Source organism: Hakea prostrata, chromosome 10, assembly GCF_041222555.1.
Source record: "Hakea prostrata isolate BN-2017 chromosome 10, UWA_Hpros_2, whole genome shotgun sequence".
NCBI lineage: Eukaryota > Viridiplantae > Streptophyta > Magnoliopsida > Proteales > Proteaceae > Hakea > Hakea prostrata.
In genome coordinates, this window is record NC_142609.1 from 39,177,240 (window position 1) to 39,196,705 (window position 19,466).

General features: G+C 34.4%; 2 protein-coding genes across 2 annotated transcripts; both read right to left on the minus strand.

Annotated features, from left to right (window-relative positions):
- Positions 1-5,045: 5,045 nt before the first annotated feature.
- On the minus strand, positions 5,046-6,813 carry LOC149002850 (uncharacterized). Its single transcript, XM_089137738.1, has one exon. It carries the CDS (start codon positions 6,579-6,581, stop codon positions 5,961-5,963), a length of 621 nt encoding a protein of 206 aa, XP_088993864.1. The 5' UTR covers positions 6,582-6,813; the 3' UTR covers positions 5,046-5,960.
- Positions 6,814-8,569: 1,756 nt separating this feature from the next.
- LOC149002851 (GDSL esterase/lipase At2g04570-like) lies at positions 8,570-11,342 on the minus strand. Its single transcript, XM_089137083.1, has 3 exons — positions 10,898-11,342; positions 9,941-10,430; positions 8,570-9,587 (listed from the first exon to the last, which is right to left on the minus strand). Exons 1-3 carry the CDS (start codon positions 11,282-11,284, stop codon positions 9,391-9,393), a joined length of 1,074 nt encoding a protein of 357 aa, XP_088993209.1. The 5' UTR covers positions 11,285-11,342; the 3' UTR covers positions 8,570-9,390.
- Between the last annotated feature and the right edge of the window lie 8,124 nt (positions 11,343-19,466).

Sequence of the window (19,466 nt, forward strand, 5' to 3'; positions counted from 1 at the left end):
CAATGTGTAAGTTAACAGAACTAGCTCAAAACTTACTTTGGGTTTACAAAACTAATCAAAATAGTGATTTTTATCATCTTTAGCCATTTTTATCCCTAAAACTAATTATATACCGATCAGTAAAGCATCCGTCATCTTCTTCTTGTAACCCCAATTTCTCTATTCTTTTTCTCTTTTCATTACTTTCACGGTGCACTAATGTGTCAGTATAGCTAAAAATGTTTAGAGAGTATGAAAAATCATTGTTTTGGTTAGTTTTGTGAACCAAAAGTCAAAATGCTAACTACACAATGGTTATTTAGTAAAGAAAAACCTAAAAGTAGTTAATCATGTAGTACCCGACACCAACCCCCCTCCCCCAAAAAAAAAAGTTGATAATTTACTATCTTATTCCCTATGCATTTGAAACTACTAATCCAACATTGACCCTGAAAACAGTGATGCCTTCTTGCTGTTAAGTTCTGTTAATTGACTGACGACCATGACATTTTTGCATTTTTCAAAAATCACAACATAACCCTGAAGTTTATTATCATAGGGATAAACCTATAGTGATAATTGCCATAGATATTTTGGCCTCCATCACTTTCTTTTTTTTTTTTTGGTAGAAAGCCATTTATTGAAGGGAAGGCCTTCATCACTTTCTTGACTAGTACTTTAAGGAGAAATAGTACATGTACCTGTAAATTATCCAAACTACAATGAATCAAATTAGTTTATTATTCAAGTTGTAGAAAACAATTTTTTGGGTTGAAATGGCCTTGTTTTAAGAGGGTTCATGCAAGCAACAACCCATCCATGCCCAAAACATTCTAATTTTGTAATTAAATGAAATCTAGATTAACATAACTCAAATTATCCAATTGAATTTGTTTAATAAGCAAATAGCTGACTTTGGTAAGGTTGGGGACCTGGGTTATTTTAGTTTCTTAATTTGGAAAAAAAAAAATGTTAAATTCAAATAGTTAACTAGACAAATAACTTAGAAAATATAATATCTAACATTTTATTTATTTATTTGGAATTCATCTAGCCAACTTACATTGCCTATATTTTAAAATATTTTTTATATATAATTTAAATATACGATGAAATCTTACCCTGACCCATAAAGATTCAAACTCTTAACCTCATATTATGAAATGCAAATTTGAATTATATAATATATAACTTAAAAGAAGCGAATCTAGTTGACCACTACTATTTCAGGTGCAACACAAAGAGATTCTAAATTCCAACCTAACCAACTTGATGATTCACTTTTCTGAGTTTTGTTTTGAAAGTGATTGTGATTGTGATTGTGATTGTGACACCCTCCAGCTAAGGAGTTTGAAATTATTTATAAGCCAAGAGTGTTCTATGAGTGTATGGGCTCCTACTTGTCTAATAGGACCAATGGGAATGTACACAGGTAAACATCAACAGGGAAATATTTTTGCATGATTTTTTATTTCTTGTATTGTATTTTTCATATCTTAATCTTTTTTTTTTTTTAATCTTATTCATATCTCATACACAGGTCAAAACCTTCAAATTCACACTCAAAAGACCATTTGATATATTATTGATGTAACATTTTCTCTGCCCTTTAGCTAAAATCAGAGTTAACCCAAAAAAAATCAAAATTCCAAAACTATGTTCTTTCCATGTTTAAATCGAAAGTCAAAATACTTTTGAATGATTCATGATTCGTTTCATATCCTTTGAACATTTGTTGATAGGAATTCAAAATTTCAATTCAAAGTTAAAATGTGGAATACTCATTCAACGCTTCTATCTATGTCTTTGACAAAGCTTCTAAACATTTGTGCTGACCAAATCTATTTTAAGCTCTTTTGAAAGTTGAAACATAAGAATCATCCAAAACTAGAATAACATAATCCTATAGTGGTACTGGTATCTATGTTCTGTTCTCCTCATAGGAAGAATAAATAAAGTTTCACCAAAAAAAAATAATAAAAAATAAAATTAATAATATATATAAACCTTAAGTTATTTGTTCTCAAGATACTAATCTCACATTCCTGACCCCCCCCCCCCCACTTGTTAATTCAGGAGACACTAATGGTGGGTTTTCTATTAATTCTTTAGTTTAAGAGAAATTAAAGGAAAGAAGAAAAATAATTTAATGATTAAGAGGAAGTGCTTGGCACGATTTTATTCTTGATTAAAAAAATTGAAATGAGAGTTTAAGGAATTTAAGAAGTGCTGGTGCTGCTGAATCTCACTTGGATCTGCTATGAAATCAAAGAAAAGTTAGAGCAGATTGATCGAGTTGATCAGCAACACCAAAGAAATGGTGTTCAACCAATGCTTAGCAATAGGGATTGAGAACTAGAAGTGTATATCCTTGTTTGGCTTTGGTTGGGAAAATATTTATATTTACCCTACTTTGGATTTTGTTTTGCGACGTGTCTTAGTCAACTATGTAGGTTGAATATGCCCGAGTCAACAGCGAGGGTTCTTGTTCAATTATCGACTTAAGAAGATTAAGTGCTATGGATGAAGAAAATGACGTGACAAGATAGCATACAAGTATCAAATGCGTGACTTAAAGCCGATGTTTGTGGGTGAGCTCATTAACTAGGTTTGTAAACGGATCGAATAGTTGCAGTACCCATATTCGCATCCTATTATATTTGGATGAATTTAAATAATATCTTATCGGTTTTCGAACAAATTCAATCGGTTCGGATGATATTTGGATAGTTATTTTCTTCACATAGATTCTTCTAAACAGATATAAATACACATTGAGTACAAATTATTGACGACATCTTTACCATTTTATGTGAGTATTTGGCTTGGAAACAAGAAGCATTAAAAAACCCTAATGAAGGTGTTTTCCCGAGACATGAGCCTGCTTTTGTCCCCTTATATTTTTATTAATTAGTGATTTTTCATTTTTTTTGAAAAGGAGAAACTTGGGAGTATGGGTTGCCCAAACACCAATGCCATTTGTGTTGGGAAAGAACTAAACAAACAAACCATAATGATAAAAAAGCCATGTTTTACTCAAAATTAAAAAGTCATGTTTAAAAATAAATAATGGGAGAAGTATAGGAACACAATTGTTTGTATACCAATGAGTGCAAGACAGGTCATCACAGAAGAAAATACATATATTCTACCCAAAAAAATGAAAGTATAAAAAGTCATTAAAAAAAAAGAGAAGAAAAAGATACATAGAGTGGACATTATAGCTTGTGGCAATTGGGAGATTGTGATTACTCTTTTGTCTATAAATAACTGATAAATTCAGAAAAAGAAATAGTATTTTTTTTTCTCTTATGAAATTTTACTTTCTCAAGGTATCAATCACACTTTACTGGTTCTTTCTTTAAGTGGGGAGAGAATCCACACCCCCTCCCCCCTCCCCCTAAAAAAAAATCCTCACTTAAGTGGGGAGAGAATCTCTCCCTAAATTAACAAAAGAGATGAAATCATATGATGTATAAAAGAAATTCTATGAAAAGTTCCAAGTCAGCTATCAATATATGCTTTCAAATTCAATAGATGAGTCTCTATCAATTCTAGTTCAAGTGGAATTGGTTAGAATCAAGGATCCAATACAAATTGACCGATTTGAAGTGACAATGTTCTTAATCTCAATTGTTCTTTTTCAGTTGAAATGGGCCTTGAATTAATTTGAAACCCTAAAAATTTAGATGACCCATCAACCTTATAAATCGTAGGGTTAATTCACATACGAAATCAATTCACTTCAATATAAATTGTAGGCCTAATACCACTCCGTGGCTGGATGACTCTGTGAACATCTCCCGTGTTTGTCTCGGTTCTTTGAATGAAAGAGTTTTATACCAAAAAAATAATAAAAATATCAACATTTTAACACCTACCCATCGACAAAATTCAAATGGGAATTGAAGTTAAGACATCAAAATAACCTCTCAACACAAATTACTCAAATAACACTGCTTAAAATAATTACCCTTGAATTTTGCTTGTACAAAAGCCTTCGACATTGGATATGTTTTTATCAACCACTAACACCGAACCATCGATACAAAGTAGACAAGAAATAGTTTTTCACAAGACAAACAAGGGGTTCCTCTATCCACAAAGGTAGAGAACACTGCTCCTTTCACACTCTTTCACTAGATGTTTAGGGAAAGTTTGAGCATTGATAAGGTGGATAAGAAATAAATCTCCTTATTAAATGTATAATAAAGTGTAAGAAAACATAATCCTATAACTCTTCGGGTAGGGGTGTAAATGGATAACCAAAATCCGCTTCTAAATTTGCACCAACATCCGTTTAGTAGTATCCGAATCCATCCGATTACTAATAAGATGCGGATATGGTATATCACTTTCTTACAAATTATTATCCGTCCGATTAAATTATCCGATTAAATTACTTATTTAGATTTATTTTTCTTATTTTTGTAATTTTTTCACTTGAGATATGTAACTATTTTTCTACTAAAATAACTACCAAAATTGTTAAATTTCTAAAATTTGAATCTAGGATTGACAAATAAACTGGTAAAGATATCAACAAATAGTCGAAAACTTGTATATAATATATATTCATGTTCATTTAGAATAATTTACTTAAAAAAATAACTATTCGATTATCATTCAAATCCGACTGAATCCATCCAAATATAATAAAATGCAAATATGATATTACCACCATCGATCCAAATCCGATTCGTTTACGCCCCTACCCAAAGGTGGAAGACTCGTTCTCAACAAACAATATTGAAGACCATTGAATTCAAACTCCCCAACTTGTTTTACCTGTTAGGAACTCCAGAACTGATTTTTTATTTTTTATTTTTTTTTGGTAAAGGAACTCCAGAACTGATTGATACCAATATGACAAGACAAGGACTTCCTTCCATTAAACTACCAACCATGTCAGTGCGTTTGTAAGACATTTTGTGCTATATAATTGATCCAATAAATATCTTTAAATAATCTCAAGAAGAGATTGAATCTTAGTAGAATAAAGCCCCATTATTATATGATGAAGATGTATATAAACTAGCCAAGATCAACCTCACATATCAAAAGCACAGTGAAGATTGAAGAAGGCCCACATGAAACAATTTATAACAGTTTTTTTTCTACTTTTTTTGGGTCAGAAAAGAGAGGTTTTAGAGCACTATAGAGTCTCCATAAATGCCCCCATTAACGGGACTCTCTGCCTGCTTGGCACTATATTCGAGAGCTGCCTCAGCTTAGCATACCTCGTTAATGGCGACAGGGACCACACACTGGATAAAATTTGAATTCTTTGACCATCATACCCACTATCCCAAATTCAAATCATTCTATATTGTGAATCCCTAATATGGGCAGTTAAGGGAATTTGCCTCTGAGCGGTCCATTCTTAGGCTTTTCTCTCTGTAATGACTCCAAAGTCCAAACATCCCTAAACACCAAAGTAAAAGACATTACAGCTGCACCATGACCATTACCCATTTGTAGGGCAAAAGAAAAACATCGTTTCTATCAATCATCTACTTCTTCCAATGTCCTCAAAATCAAATCTTGTTCATCATCGCTTGCAGAAATAATGGAGATTATCTATGTGTCTTTTGAAGGTGAAGAACTCAAGGTGGAAGAAGAAGAAGAAGAAGTGAAACTGGAAAATCCATCCATAAAAGAAGACTAAACAACATCATCCAAAAGAGAAGTTACCCAGAAAAGAAAGGAGCTTCATATCTGATTCAGGACTAGAAGAAGGGTCAAACAACATAAAAAACCCAGAACAGACCATCTTCATTTCAAGTTTCTTCATTGCAAGTTTTAGAGAGAAAAGCTTGAGCTAATTCATAATACCCATTTTTACATTATCAAAAAAGAGGGTAGGTATTAACAAGTGGAAATGAATAAAAGGAAATATAGGGAAGAAAAGAGCAGATTCAAGGAGCAGAGAAGAACTCATACTCACCTATTTTTACTAAATCTAATCCCATCTTTATTCTCTAAGGGCCCCAAACACCCCAGATTCTTTCTCCAATAAAACTCACAAATCTTCTAACCGATCCTTTCTCCACCTCTTCATCCTCTCCACAACCACCATCAATCTCGCCGTCATTACCACCACCACCACCACCATGGTTGTTCATCTCCACCGCTTCCAGCTCATGCCGGACAACAGAACCCTCTTGAAAAGGTTTCACATCTTGGTTAGACCCGTGACCACCTTTCTTCTTTCTGTCTCTTCTGCTGTTCTTGTAGTTAACTCTTTGATTATGATGAAGTAACCCATCTTCGAATCCTTCGAGTATCTCGTGAATAAGTTGACGATTTGGTGAAGAATCCCAACGAACCCAATAACCCATATAACATCTGAAACAGTTACAATGAAAAGACGATGGATGATCTCCTCCTCCTCCGCCGCCGCCTCCACGGCCGCCGATAGTAGCACTCTTCTGGGTTTTCCTCCGACCATCCGTTGAGATTCCAGTACAAGAGATGAGATACGCCAGCACCTCCTTCTCTCCTGGAGAAAGCGCCACCGTCAACGTTAAAAGCGTCGCCGGTAGAAAGGCTAGATGGTCGGAAACCATCGGTGGTGATGGATGAACTTTGCGCTTCTTCATATCTATCAACTGATTGATAACCCTTTTCTCCTTCTCTATCTCTATATACCTCTCTCCCTCTCTCCCTCTCTCCCTCTCTCCCTCTCTCTCTCTTCCTTTTGTTGCACTGCTGGTCTTATATGTCTGTCTCTCCGTCACTTTGTTTCATTTCATTTCTGGCTTTGCAGAGTTGAAAGTGAAGTTTGAAGGGTGGTTGGGTTTTACTTCGTCTCTCTCCCACACGGCCACACATATAAATCATCGATTTTGTTTGATTTTTTTTTCATTTTTTCAGAGTTTTATCAACCCAACAAAATTAAATACATAATAAAAAAACAGGCAACGTATGAGGTGGGGAGAGACACCCTGAGAAGGTTGAGACTGAGTCACCCATGTGGTTAGAGTTAGAGATTTGTATTTTCTCTTTCATACTCTTTCCCCCACATATTTTGGGAAGAGTCATTTCATCCACCATACATTAAGAGAGGTCCATCTGGCCCACCTTGTCAGTGTCGAAGATTCGTTAACAGTGACAAGGTGAGCCAGATAAGTATTTCTCTTAAATATGTGGTGAAAAAATGTAAATGAAAAGCTCAAAGAAGAACTCAGATGGATGGTTTAGTTGGCAAAAGATCAAATACTTTCACATAGGAAGTTAAAGTTCGAATTTCGTTGAGGCCAGGGGCAAAGCTTTACCTTATTAATTATATAAAGTTCTCTTGAGGATGTAGTCGATGTGCCCGTAAGCTGGTCCAGATGAACCTCAAATTAAAAAAAATAATAATAAGAAAAATTATGGTTTGTGAATTTATTTATATTTGAAGGCAAATTAGTCGAAATTAAGATGAATTTTTAGTAATTATTTTCAAATTATATTTCGAAACCCTTAAATATTGTGAATCTTAAGAGCATTTGAAGATAAAGAGGAAGGAACCTGGTTCCTGAATATGCTTATACATATGTCATTTAAACACTCCAAGAAATTAAATTTGAATAGTCAAGATTTTTAAAATTACTATTTAGATAGACATGATTTCCCTTTGTCTTGTTTTAACTTGTAACAGAAGGAGATGGAACCGTATGGTGCATGGTAATGTTGGTTTATGTGTGTCACGGCAGTGATTGCCAATCTGGGTGGAGTACGGATGTGATATAAGTCACATGTGGTTATACACATATGAGGGCTTTCTCTTGTGAGTCTGGATCATTTTCTTGTCGGGTGCTCTTCCTTATGTATTTTCACCATATATTTTATACAGGATCATTTTTGAAACTAATAAAATAATTCAAGAGTGGGACCCAATGGTTCTCAAATGGACCGTACAAAATATGTGCAGTGAAAAAACATCTGTGTTCCTCCAAAGGGATGGTGATCCAAAGTCCCCTCCTAGCTTAAGGAGATTCAAAAAAAAATATCTCATATTATGAGGTAGTGATCTATGCTCGAGGTGTTAATGGTGAGATTTTGGGCAGTTTTAGTCTAGGCTTAAAGGTTTTTAACTGAAAAAATGCCAAGTCCAAACACAGCCCATTCACAACATAACAATTTTGATTTGGTGCGGTTTGGGTTTGAGTTGACTAACGATTTGAATTCATGGTATAACAGCTTTAGACCAGTATCAACCCGTTATCAAATCATTAAGCTAATTACATTATTGTTATTTACCCTCAACAATAGATTTTGAATAGAAAATAAAGAGCATTTGAAGCAAAATGTACATGGGTTAAACTTAAAATATATTAGAGAAGTGAAGTTCAAAATTGAACCTATAGATATTTCATAAATACGGATGCTATTGAATGAAAAATTACATCTCCAAAACTATATCTGGTAGAAAACTAAGACTTCCCTCAAAAGGGGAAAAAAGAAAGAGCTAGCGGGCTTAATAGAACTGGTCCACTAAAGCCTTTACAATACTATATCTTAATAAAACTAACAGGCTAATAGGCTGAACACAGGTTGGCCCGAACCAGCCCAAACTATTTGGGCTTTGCTAAACACAGCCCATTAAGATTTAGTTTGGACCGGTTAGGGCTATAACGGACAAGTTTTGTTCAGTTTTAATAGTTCAAAATGCAAATTGACACGCCTAATCTATGCCAACTAAACCAACCCCTTTGGGTTAAGCTTACATTAATTGACAAAGATCAACCTAGGTTGGGGTGACCAATCATGGAGAATTGGTCAAGGGCCTTAAAAAATTTTGAAAATGAAAACAAAGCAGATGGGCAAGCACGAAAGACACTTTGTTGGAGTGAAGAAGACGAATCAAGGATGCATGAAATAAATGGAATTTAGAATATATTTTGACATAATAGTGCTATAATTTCTACCAAATGAAATATATTCTCGATCACTAATTCCGTCGACATTATACATTTAGGGAGAGTCCACCTTGTCAATGTTCATAAATAGGGCTGACAATAGTGAGGAAGTAATGGCCCAGAAAACTGAAACTTTGGACTTGGACTTCAATTTGTTATTTGTCCCTCTAGCATGACCCAGACCCACCATGTTTGTTTTTTTTTTCTTCCAAGGTTCCTTCTTTTTTGTGGTACTAAAATACAGATCAGGATTGTATAGATAGACCCAAGGTCCCCACTTACATTTTTTGTTTTTTGGGTGAACCCCCTCTTATATAAATAGATAATAAATCTAAAAGGTTAAGAAAAGAGAAAGGGAGATCCTTTGTCCTTGGAGGGTATCATATATTGCAGAGTAATAGCATGGCAATTCCATGGTCTCATCTCAAAAGATACAATCAGATGATATGTTTATATACAACCCAGATAATTAAATCTGTGGCTTTCAGAGAAAAGAGAGTATAAATCATAACAAGAACTCAGAAAGGGCTGTGTTCATCAAATGATCAGATATAATTTGATTTGTTCTCTCAGAAGGGTGGAAGGAATCCCAAAATACGTATTTATTTGCATCAGAACAAGTGAAGGGGTTGTGTTGATCGCAAAGGAAACCCATCTCGAACATTCCTGTTGCACAGCATGCTACAGTAACACTCTCAAATCCTGCAATTTTCCAATTACTCAGTAATCTCATTCCCAAAAATATAGATAGATCAAGAAGATGAATTTTTTTAGTAAGAGTTATACTAAGCTCAAAAACTATGCTATAAAATCAGAAAAGATTTAAAAGCAGTTTGGGAATTATGAAAACATTGATGACGAATCCAAATGGGGGAAAAGTATTTATATCACTTAGGAAAAGCATGATTCAATTTCTTTCCCAACTCCCTTCAATTTTTGGTACAATTAATTCTGTCTCTTTTCCTAGCATTAATTTCTCACTCTTTGTCCCACTGTTGGAGGTAGTTCAAAAGCTGCAAAAATAAAGAGGAAGGGTGGATGCATGAGAGACTTACCATAAGAATAGGGTTCATGAATGATATTAAGGAGGATTTGATAAGAATCAGAGAAAACTAGTCTGATCTCTGGCAATTCCTCCTTTAACCTGATCACCAACTCCTGTAGCTTTCCATTGAAATCCATGGCCACTTCATTGTACTGTTCCATACACCCACTTCCTGACATGATATTTCTGGTTCTCTCTAATGGCAAGCAACCCATGGGAGGTAATCCACCCAGAGATATCTTCCTTCCACCCAACTTATACAGTTCTTGGACAAAATTCTCTGCAATTCCCACCAGAAAATCCTCATATTGCTCTTCGGAAAATTGCAATGGCCGATTGGGGAATAGGTAGTAATTCTCCAAGAAATCATTGGTTCCAATGCTCATTAGATACAGAGCCTCCCTCAGTGTCTCCTCTGCTTTCTCCTTCCCAAGATAGTTCTTCAACTTATTCTGGTATACCTTGTAGTTCTCCAATTGCTTCCACAGTGGTATAACATTCTGCATGCCAATCAAAGTAATATAACATTAGCTGTTGGTTTTAAGGTTGAATTGTCTTATATCATGATGTATGGGTACTAGATTGAGTGAATCTAACATGAATGAATGGGTTAAGAGAGTTAATTCAACTATTCTATTAGCTTCAAAGCTTTTGGCACATATGTCTAATATTTGGTATCAGAACTACCACCACCCCAAGTGTTGTAATCTCTATAAGAAAACAAAATGTACTTACTTAAAAGAGAAACTATCTAGCATGAAGAATAAGTTAAAGGGTTTGATTCAACTGTTCCATTAGCTTTGAAACTTTTGGCTTAGGTGTCTAACACTTGGCATCAGAACTAGCACCACTTCAAGGGTTGTAATCTCTATAAGAATGCAAAATGTAGCTACTTAGAGAGGGCTACCTAGTGGAAGAATGTGAGCTGCATTCAATGGAACAAGTATAAAATTTAGCTTTTCATTACCATGACGGCAGAGGTGGCATTATCATAACCAGTTCCTGCAGAAGCAAAGCAGACACCAGTGGCGAAATCCTCGATGGTGAAATTTGGATCTAAGTAAGCAGGAACTGTGTTCTTCAATCCTAGTGCCTGGGAGATGAAATCAGGTGGAATTCGACCATTGCAGAAGCGACCTGTAGGATTACCACCTTCGAAATCACGACCGTATGGCTTGAAATTGCTCTTCAGGATGGTTTGAATCAGATTATTGTTCCCAGAATCCACCGATGAATCACCAAAAACTATGACTGCAGGGACCTTGGCTCTACTGGGTACTGCTCCTGCAACTAAAAAGATCAAGAGAAAGAGACACTGCATTGTCTTCTTTGAAGGTAAAGCTGCAACTATCATCGTTTCCTTCACTTGCCCAGATCAAAAGCAGAGCTTAAGGAACTTTGAGAGCTGGAAACTTGGATCAGAACTGTTTTTATAATTGAAGTCAGGTGATGAGTTTAAGAAGGATGGGTGGGAGAAGTGGACAACGATAAGATGGGCCCGAGAGAGAAGATGTTAGTTGAGAGATTTAATGACAATTCAATACAGTTTTTAACTTTTAGAAAAAGGAAAAAGAAGTAATGATGCACAGGAATTCAGGAACGGTGAATCAGCTAATTCATGTAAGTCTGAGAGTGATGAAGACTTGTCTGTACTTTTTAGAATTAAAAGTACTAAGGTCTATGGTAAACTGCTATATCCTGGTAAGAAGTAGGTGGGAACTGAGATGGTTTAAGCTGTAAGCATGATATGCATTGCAGGGCTGCAATTCTCTACCCAGATCCACCGAAACTGTTGGTCTTTGTATTTAATGAGCCATGGATTCATTGGACCAATTAATCTGACCTTTTCAAAATTTTCAGAGCTTCCAGAAAAGCTTTTTCAGAGAAAGAGAGTGAGAGAGGCATTAATGGTTGCTTAACTGAAACTTAGAAACAGAAAAAGTGGTTGTTGAGTTTTCCTGGGGATAGAATTTTAGGGTTGCCTTTCCTTTAATTCTCTGCATGGTTTTGGCGAGAGAGAGAGAATTTTTTTTTCCTTTTTGGTTTGTTTTTGAAATTAAAAGTAATGCTAACAGATCTATGAATAAGATTTCAGGTAACCTCTCTTTATTTGTCAACTCGCATCATCATTACATAAATGATATAATCATAGGATCAAAAGGTAGGTTTCTCTCTTAAATATATTGCGGATTTCAGATTATTCAAAAAAATTTCAAGTTTTGAAATCTTAAATCTTGATGAATCAGTCTGGGTGGCAACCACCGCCCTGATTAGAAACTCAGTTGAAAATCTAGACAACCTTTATGTTTGGAACTACATGTAACTCAATTATTATAGCTGAAGCAAATGCTATTGGAAATGGTTAATTGTAGACCATTAGCATTAGAGCTAATTAAGCATTTAGTGGTGGAGTTAGATTCAAAAGACTTGATTCAATGGATAAATCTGAATTCCTGCTTAGACTTCTATGCGAAATCAATGATATCAAACATATCATTTAGGTGAAAAAACTCTTTTGAGTCTATTTGTTTTAAGGAACTCCAACTTTTCGTTGACCTGCCAAAAATTTGGCAGAAAAACTAGTCATTCATTAAATTTGGATGTCAATGTTTGTAACAGTTCTAGTTATTTATTAATGAAAATGCATTTGCTATGAACATTGGATATACAAGACCACCATGCATTTTAATGTGATATGTGCTTATAATAAGCTATAATTTCTTTATTGAAAATAAAAACATCCACCGTATACATTTTTTCTTTTTCAGGTAAACTATAAGAGGAAGAATCACATATATAAAATTTCAAGGAATAAGACATTGGAGTAAATCAAGGTAATAAGAAAGAAAAGAAATTGCTGAAAATAGAAAAACACAACTTGTCACAGAAGAATAGTAGTCGAAGGATAATCATAGCCAATATGGTCCTCCTGTACACTAATAAGAGTCATGGAGATCGACGAAGCTATCTAGCCACCGCTTGGCCGGTAAATCACAACCCGTTAACTCCAAATTCCTCAGGAAACCAACTTTTAGATCCCCTGCGTTTGTTTGCTGGAATAAAAGTGGGGGGGGGGGAAGTGACTCGACCTAATAAGAGCATGGAGATCGACAAGCTCTAGCCACCGCGGCCGATAAATCCACCCTTAACTCCAAATTCCTCAGGAAACCAACTTTTAGATCCCCTGCGTTTGTTTCTGGAATAAAAGTGGGGGGAAAAAGTGATGGTAGATTGTTTGATTGCTATTGGGGTGAGAAAGTGAGAGACATGTTTCCTTGAATGATGATGTGACAACCCAACTTTCTCACACAAAGCCATTTTAAAACTCACATATTTGGTGCGACTTTGTGGGAAAGTTGGGAAAAGTAAAAAAAGTGGGACCCCACTATTATCACTTTTCCACTAAATATTTTCCTTTCCTTCTCCCTCACCCCCATTACACATGGGACTCACATGTTTTTTTTTCCACCCCAACTTTGCAAACAAACGCAGCCGTAGCAAGGTTTTCATCTCCCAAAAAATCAAGTTTCCCTTCTCCAAACCAAACTTCGAAACAAAATCCCTGGAGAAGACCAATCCCCTCACTTTAAACTGGACCAATGGGCCTCAACTTGATTTTAAGACCTAATAAGGAGAACTCTAATGGATTTTTTTTTTTCTAGAATTTATATGACAGAAGTGTTCATGATCATCATTTCCAAATAAATCCTTTTTAGTGAATTTGGATGTATATCTCCCAAGTCCCAAATGAAATATGTGGTAAATATGATGCTAACATGCGCAAAAGCCTTTATTAATTTTATATTCCATATTTCAACAGGTAAGCATAGGGATCATGATCACGTAATAAGAACTATTTTAAAATTTTATTTTCTTTGGTACTACAAGTTCTAACACAGAAAAGGCATTAGGCATTTTGTCTTATCTATGTATATTTTTGAATGTAAGGCAGAGGCTAAATTTATGTAAGAGCATTGATAGAGATTACTAAGATATGAAGGCAAAAATCCTCATTATATGACTTTCGTTTTGAGTTGAAAGGGAAGTAAGGCAATGATTTTTTTTTAACATTTCTACTAAAAAAAAAATTCTTTTATAACATTTGATTTGATACAAGCTTGAGGGGTTGCTTGGTGGCAAAATACTAGCCCTTTATACTAATTTTTCTTTTAAAAAAAGAACTTGCCTTTTTAATTATTTAATCATTTAGAATTAGATAAAATTTTCAAAGTGTAATGGTAAAATTTAGTGGTTTGGTAGTTATGTTATTTATACTTCTATTAAAACTAAACAAGAGTGGACTTGATTAGAAACTTAGTTTTAAATTGATTCATGGCCTTGCAGTAAGAGAGGGTTTATTGCACGCCATTAGTATTGGGAGCTAATTGTTTAGTGGTGGAGTTAGATTCCACAAATTGATTTAGCAAACAAATATAAACTCCTGCGCATTAGACATCGATTAGTTGAAAATTACTCTGAGTCTATTTGCCTTAAATTTGTTTCAAGGAACTCCAACTTTCAATTGAATTGCGAATTTTTTTTTGCAAAAAACGAATCCTTGGGTTTTGAATTTGTGTAATTTGGATGTTATGTAATGATCCAAATTTTTGTACTCGACTTTGAAGATGGGCCCACATTGATATATTTGGTGGACTACCCGAATGACTGATTTGGGATATCTTTGATGGGAGTAGACGGCTTGGATTAACCTGACCTAATGGATCAACCCGTTCACCTTATTAAACTCTATAAGTATATACCCAATGTCCGCCTATTAGGTCATTGTGAGATTTGAGATTTTCGCCTTAGAGTTTTGGTGAGATCTTTTGTAATGTCATTCTGGTGATTGGTTGAAAGATTTACATTTTTTTCTTCTTATATACAGTGGAAAGGTATTATTCTTCGCCTGTGAATATAACACATCGCATTATTGTATAAACCACGTTAAATCTTTGTGTTCTTTCGCTAGTTTTTGTTTTAAATAAGGCCAAATGATTTGCAGTGAAATAAGTCTTCTAGTTCAATGTAACTTTCAAAACTGATTGACATCATGAACAAAATACTTTGAATTTGAGTGATTGATAACTTCCTCTATGTTGCAAATGACAAATTATTCGTTTACTAAAATTATTAAGGTCGTGCATCAATGTTGCACAATTAATGTATAGCATGGTACAACCAACGGTGAGGATCAAACTTGTGGTCAAAAATTCAATTTGAACCACTCGTTTCACACATATATATATATTATTTGGGGATTCTAAATGGGTTGGGTATAATTCAAAAGTAGGAAAAAAAAATATAAAACGAATGGTCGAGATTGAAATCTCAACCACAAGTTTCGACCTTCACCATTGGCTGCATCTGTGCAACACATTAATTGTTGAAATAATAATGAAAAACCTCTAATGAGTGTATGATACTTTTAGTAATAGAAAAGTGAAAAATTCACCATACGTCTCAAGTGTTGTTTAATTTATGGAAGAAAATGCATTTGCTATGAACGTTGGATATACAAGACCACCATGAATTTTAATGTGATATATAGTTATAACAACTTATAATTTCTTTGCCAATGACGTCAAAGCGGAAAGGCCCCCCGGGAGCGCCACGGCGGCATTAATTATATATATATAAAATCTCCGTTGAGGAAGTAATCATGGTCTTGCTCTGTGCCCGGATGAACCTCATCCAAAAAAAAAAAAAAAAAAAAAACTTATAATTCCTTTATCTAAAATAAACATCTCCTTTCACCTTATATAAACTGTATATTTTTCACCTTAAGGGATAAGATATCAGAGTAAATCATGTAGAATTCTCCCAATTTTCTAGTTTCTCTTACCGATCTTCATCTTCCTCCCAAATCCCCTTCTTTTACCTGTTGTTCATACCCCTGAAGTTCCTCTTTGGAAATTTAGGTAGGTAGTAACATATTCATTGTAAAAAAAAAAGTTTTTCTTTGTGTGATTTCCTTGTATGTGTTTTGTCCAAATGAAATATGTTGTACTCTCTTTTGAATTAAAAGTATTTAGTTTAGGACAAATTACATACACCCCCATTGTGTTTGTAATCAATTATATGTACTACTCTTTAAAAAATAATTACAGATTCTCCTTATTGTTAAGAATTGAAAGTTATAAATGGACAGTTCTATTGAAATAGTAAAAAGGCATTTGTAATTGATTTTTTTAAATGATAATAAATGTAGTTGATTGCAAACACTGGAGTGTATATGCAATTTTTCTTTTATTTTATACTTTTGAATGAAAAGTGATCTTGACTCTTAAATTGGATCCAACTCCTTTGCAACCACTAGGCATCAGCCACCCATCAATCCTGTAACGAGAGAGTGCCACGTCTCATCAGTCTATTGTCTTCAATTGTTTTCAATTATCCCATATATGATAAGGGATCTAAATATTGAATGGGTTGTACAAAATCAGCTAATGAGAAATAATTAGCAAATCTAGCTTGCTTTCTATTGTTGAGTTGACGGTGCTTTATTTTTTTGTTCTTTTTTTTTTGTAATGGCCAAAAGTTTATTAAGTGACCATGCTTTCACATGATCAATTCCATGTTTTTATTTGAAGATAATTATTATTACCCCTTATACTTTGATTTTGTTATTACTTTATCTACTGTATTTTTAAAATTATTAATCCAACGTTAAACTTTGTCTACAATTACTAATGCCTCCTCCTCCTATCATAAGTTTATTAATGATGTGCCAATGATGGGTTAGTAAAGCGGTTAAAGACTCTACCTCCCACGGGGAGGTCTTGAGTTTGCATCTATTCGGCGGCATTAATTTGAAGATGTAATCGTGATGCACGCAAGCTGGCCCGGATGAACCTCATAAAAAAATGTAAAAAAAAAAAAAAAAAAAAAAAGGTTAAATTTGACCAAAAAAAGTTTATTAATGATGTGACATCTATATATTATTTCAAAATCCAAAAAATAACCTTACAGTTTTCTCTTTACTTATTTACTCTTTTGTCAAGTTATCATTAGTAGCCTTAATTAACTATAGGAAAATATTAACTTTAAATTTATTTTCTTTACTAAAAAGAAATCATCGAATTAAAGAAATGTGTAATTGAATAACTCAAAATGGAAACTAAATTTGAAGAAATATCGAATTTAATTCAGAGGTAGAAATTGAAAATCACCAAATATATGATCACCATTGCATGTTACTAATTTCCTATCAATTAGCATCTTATATGTTAATTTCTTTGTAAAACTTTACTCATTGTGATTGTGAAAAATTTAAGTAAAGTATGAGGTTTCAACAACTATAAGTATGTGGTCCCACCCGTCCTTGAATTAAATTTTCAGAAGAATATAAAAAAATATATATAAAAAATCAGGACAACACTTTCATTGAAGATGAACCTTACTTGAAAATCTATAACAATTATATTTTTTTGTGTAATACTAAGACCCTCATTTACAAGTATCGTGTTGCAACAAAGATCATTTTTGTTTTGTTCTTTTGTGTAAATTCCAAGAATTACTACACACATAGAGAGATTCATTTTTTTTCTTCTCCCAAAATACTTTTCCTGCTGTTAGAACTTAAATTTATAAGTGATTACCATGATGCACATTTCGATGGAGTTAGGAAGGAAGATGCAAGATCTCAAGGGGTAATTCATTCACAAACTTTTTTGATATGGGTTTTCATCATATTTTAAATGGAGACGACTAGTATTCTTTCAAATCCAAAATTGATTTTATAATATAAGATTTTAAGGATATAATTGGCATTCAATATAATTTCCATAAATGATGGTAATGTTATCTTTTTGACTTCTTAAATTTAATGAAGGAAAAAATAGACATTACATATTCTATATTAACAGCCACTTAACACTGTTAGAAGTGAAGGCTGGATAGGGGGCAATAGTAATTGTCCCTTTATTTTTAATTTGTTTGCTTCTCCTATGAATCCAAATCCTCTCCACTCAAAGGGGTTGTCCTCTCCATGCCCCATGCTTACAAATGTGAAGGAGGGTGGGGAGATGGGAGGACGTGCAGTTGAGTGGAGAGAAGCTGCTAAATTCTTAAATTTCAAACTTTTAACTATCACAGATAAAACTAAAGATATCAACAAGTAGCCGTAGTCAAAAACTAGTATTCAATTTGCATTTGCACCAATTTAGAAGAATTGTTTAGTAAAAGAACTATCCAAATAACATTCAAATCCGACTGAATCTATTAGAAAATTAAAAAGATATTAATCTAGTCCGTCTGAATAAAATAGAATACAAATATGATATTACCGCCACCCGATCTGATTCCGGTCTGTTTACACCCTACAGTCCCACCTCATCAACTCTGCATGGGAATTCTCTGCCTGACCAACTAGGATCGTTTTATTAGACTATATATTAAGATAATTTTGAAAGGCAAACAATGTGTTGTCAAAGAAGAAAAGCAGCTTGATTTGTAAAGCCCAGCCAACCAGCCAACCAACTGTTTTCTGTTTGTTACGGGCCAATTGGTGCTAAGGCTTCCGCACAAGCAAAGTCTAGAGGGCAATTTTCCTATAATTTCTCTCTTTGCCTCTGTTGGTAACTAATTTACCTTTCATGTTGTATGTGTGTTTTCATTGACAATCTATGCTTTTGGCTACAGGTTTTCTCTTGTCATGAATCCCAGTAACAGAAGAAACTACTGCAGAAATCGCTTTGTGCAGCCAAGCAACAGAAGGTTAATTACTTATGCATAGCCACAATTAATTTCCATTCCACCATGGCTCAGGCAGTCATAATTTCCGTCAATTTGGTCAATCTACGAAAGCTGTGAGGGAGGAAACCTCTTCAATTCTTCAATCTGAATCCCTACGTACAGCACCCCTAAAAAGAATGGCAAGAACGGAGTCTAGTCTTCATGGGGTCTACATGCCCACCAAATTTTCAATTTCGTACATGCAAAAACAGGTCGACTACCCTGGTTAGATAATAACTAACCAAGTATTAGGTTGCAGCAGAAAGAATTTGGCTTAGCTTTAAATCCACACCTCATCATCTCCTTCAGGACCTCAAGAGCATATGATGATCATTTCAGACTCTGTTCAGCAAGCAAACCAATAAATATGTTGTATGTAACTGTAGATGGAATGCAGTCCCCTCAGCCAGAAGCTTATTTCCCTTCTCCCACCTCTCAAAGCACAAATTCCTCAACAAATTAAATTTGGTGGTAATTAATTAGATTCCTGATGAACTTAATCATCGCTTCTTCAGTTTTCCAGTTATGTAGCTAACCAAATTAGGCTTTGCAGTCTTTGCAATTATCTCTTCCAACAGCTAGCTTCATTGTCTCATTCACCCTCTCTCTTCTTGTACATGGATGCTTCTAGCAAGAAAGAGTAAGTAAATACATTTGGACCAGTCCCTTATGCATAAGTTTTTCCAAATGCTGCAAGCTCAGTTGCAGGTTTCCATGGGTACAATGGCCTCTAACAAATGAATTGTCAGGGGGCGCTTGCTTTTGCTGGTTTCATTGATGGAATTATGACTTTAAAACAACAA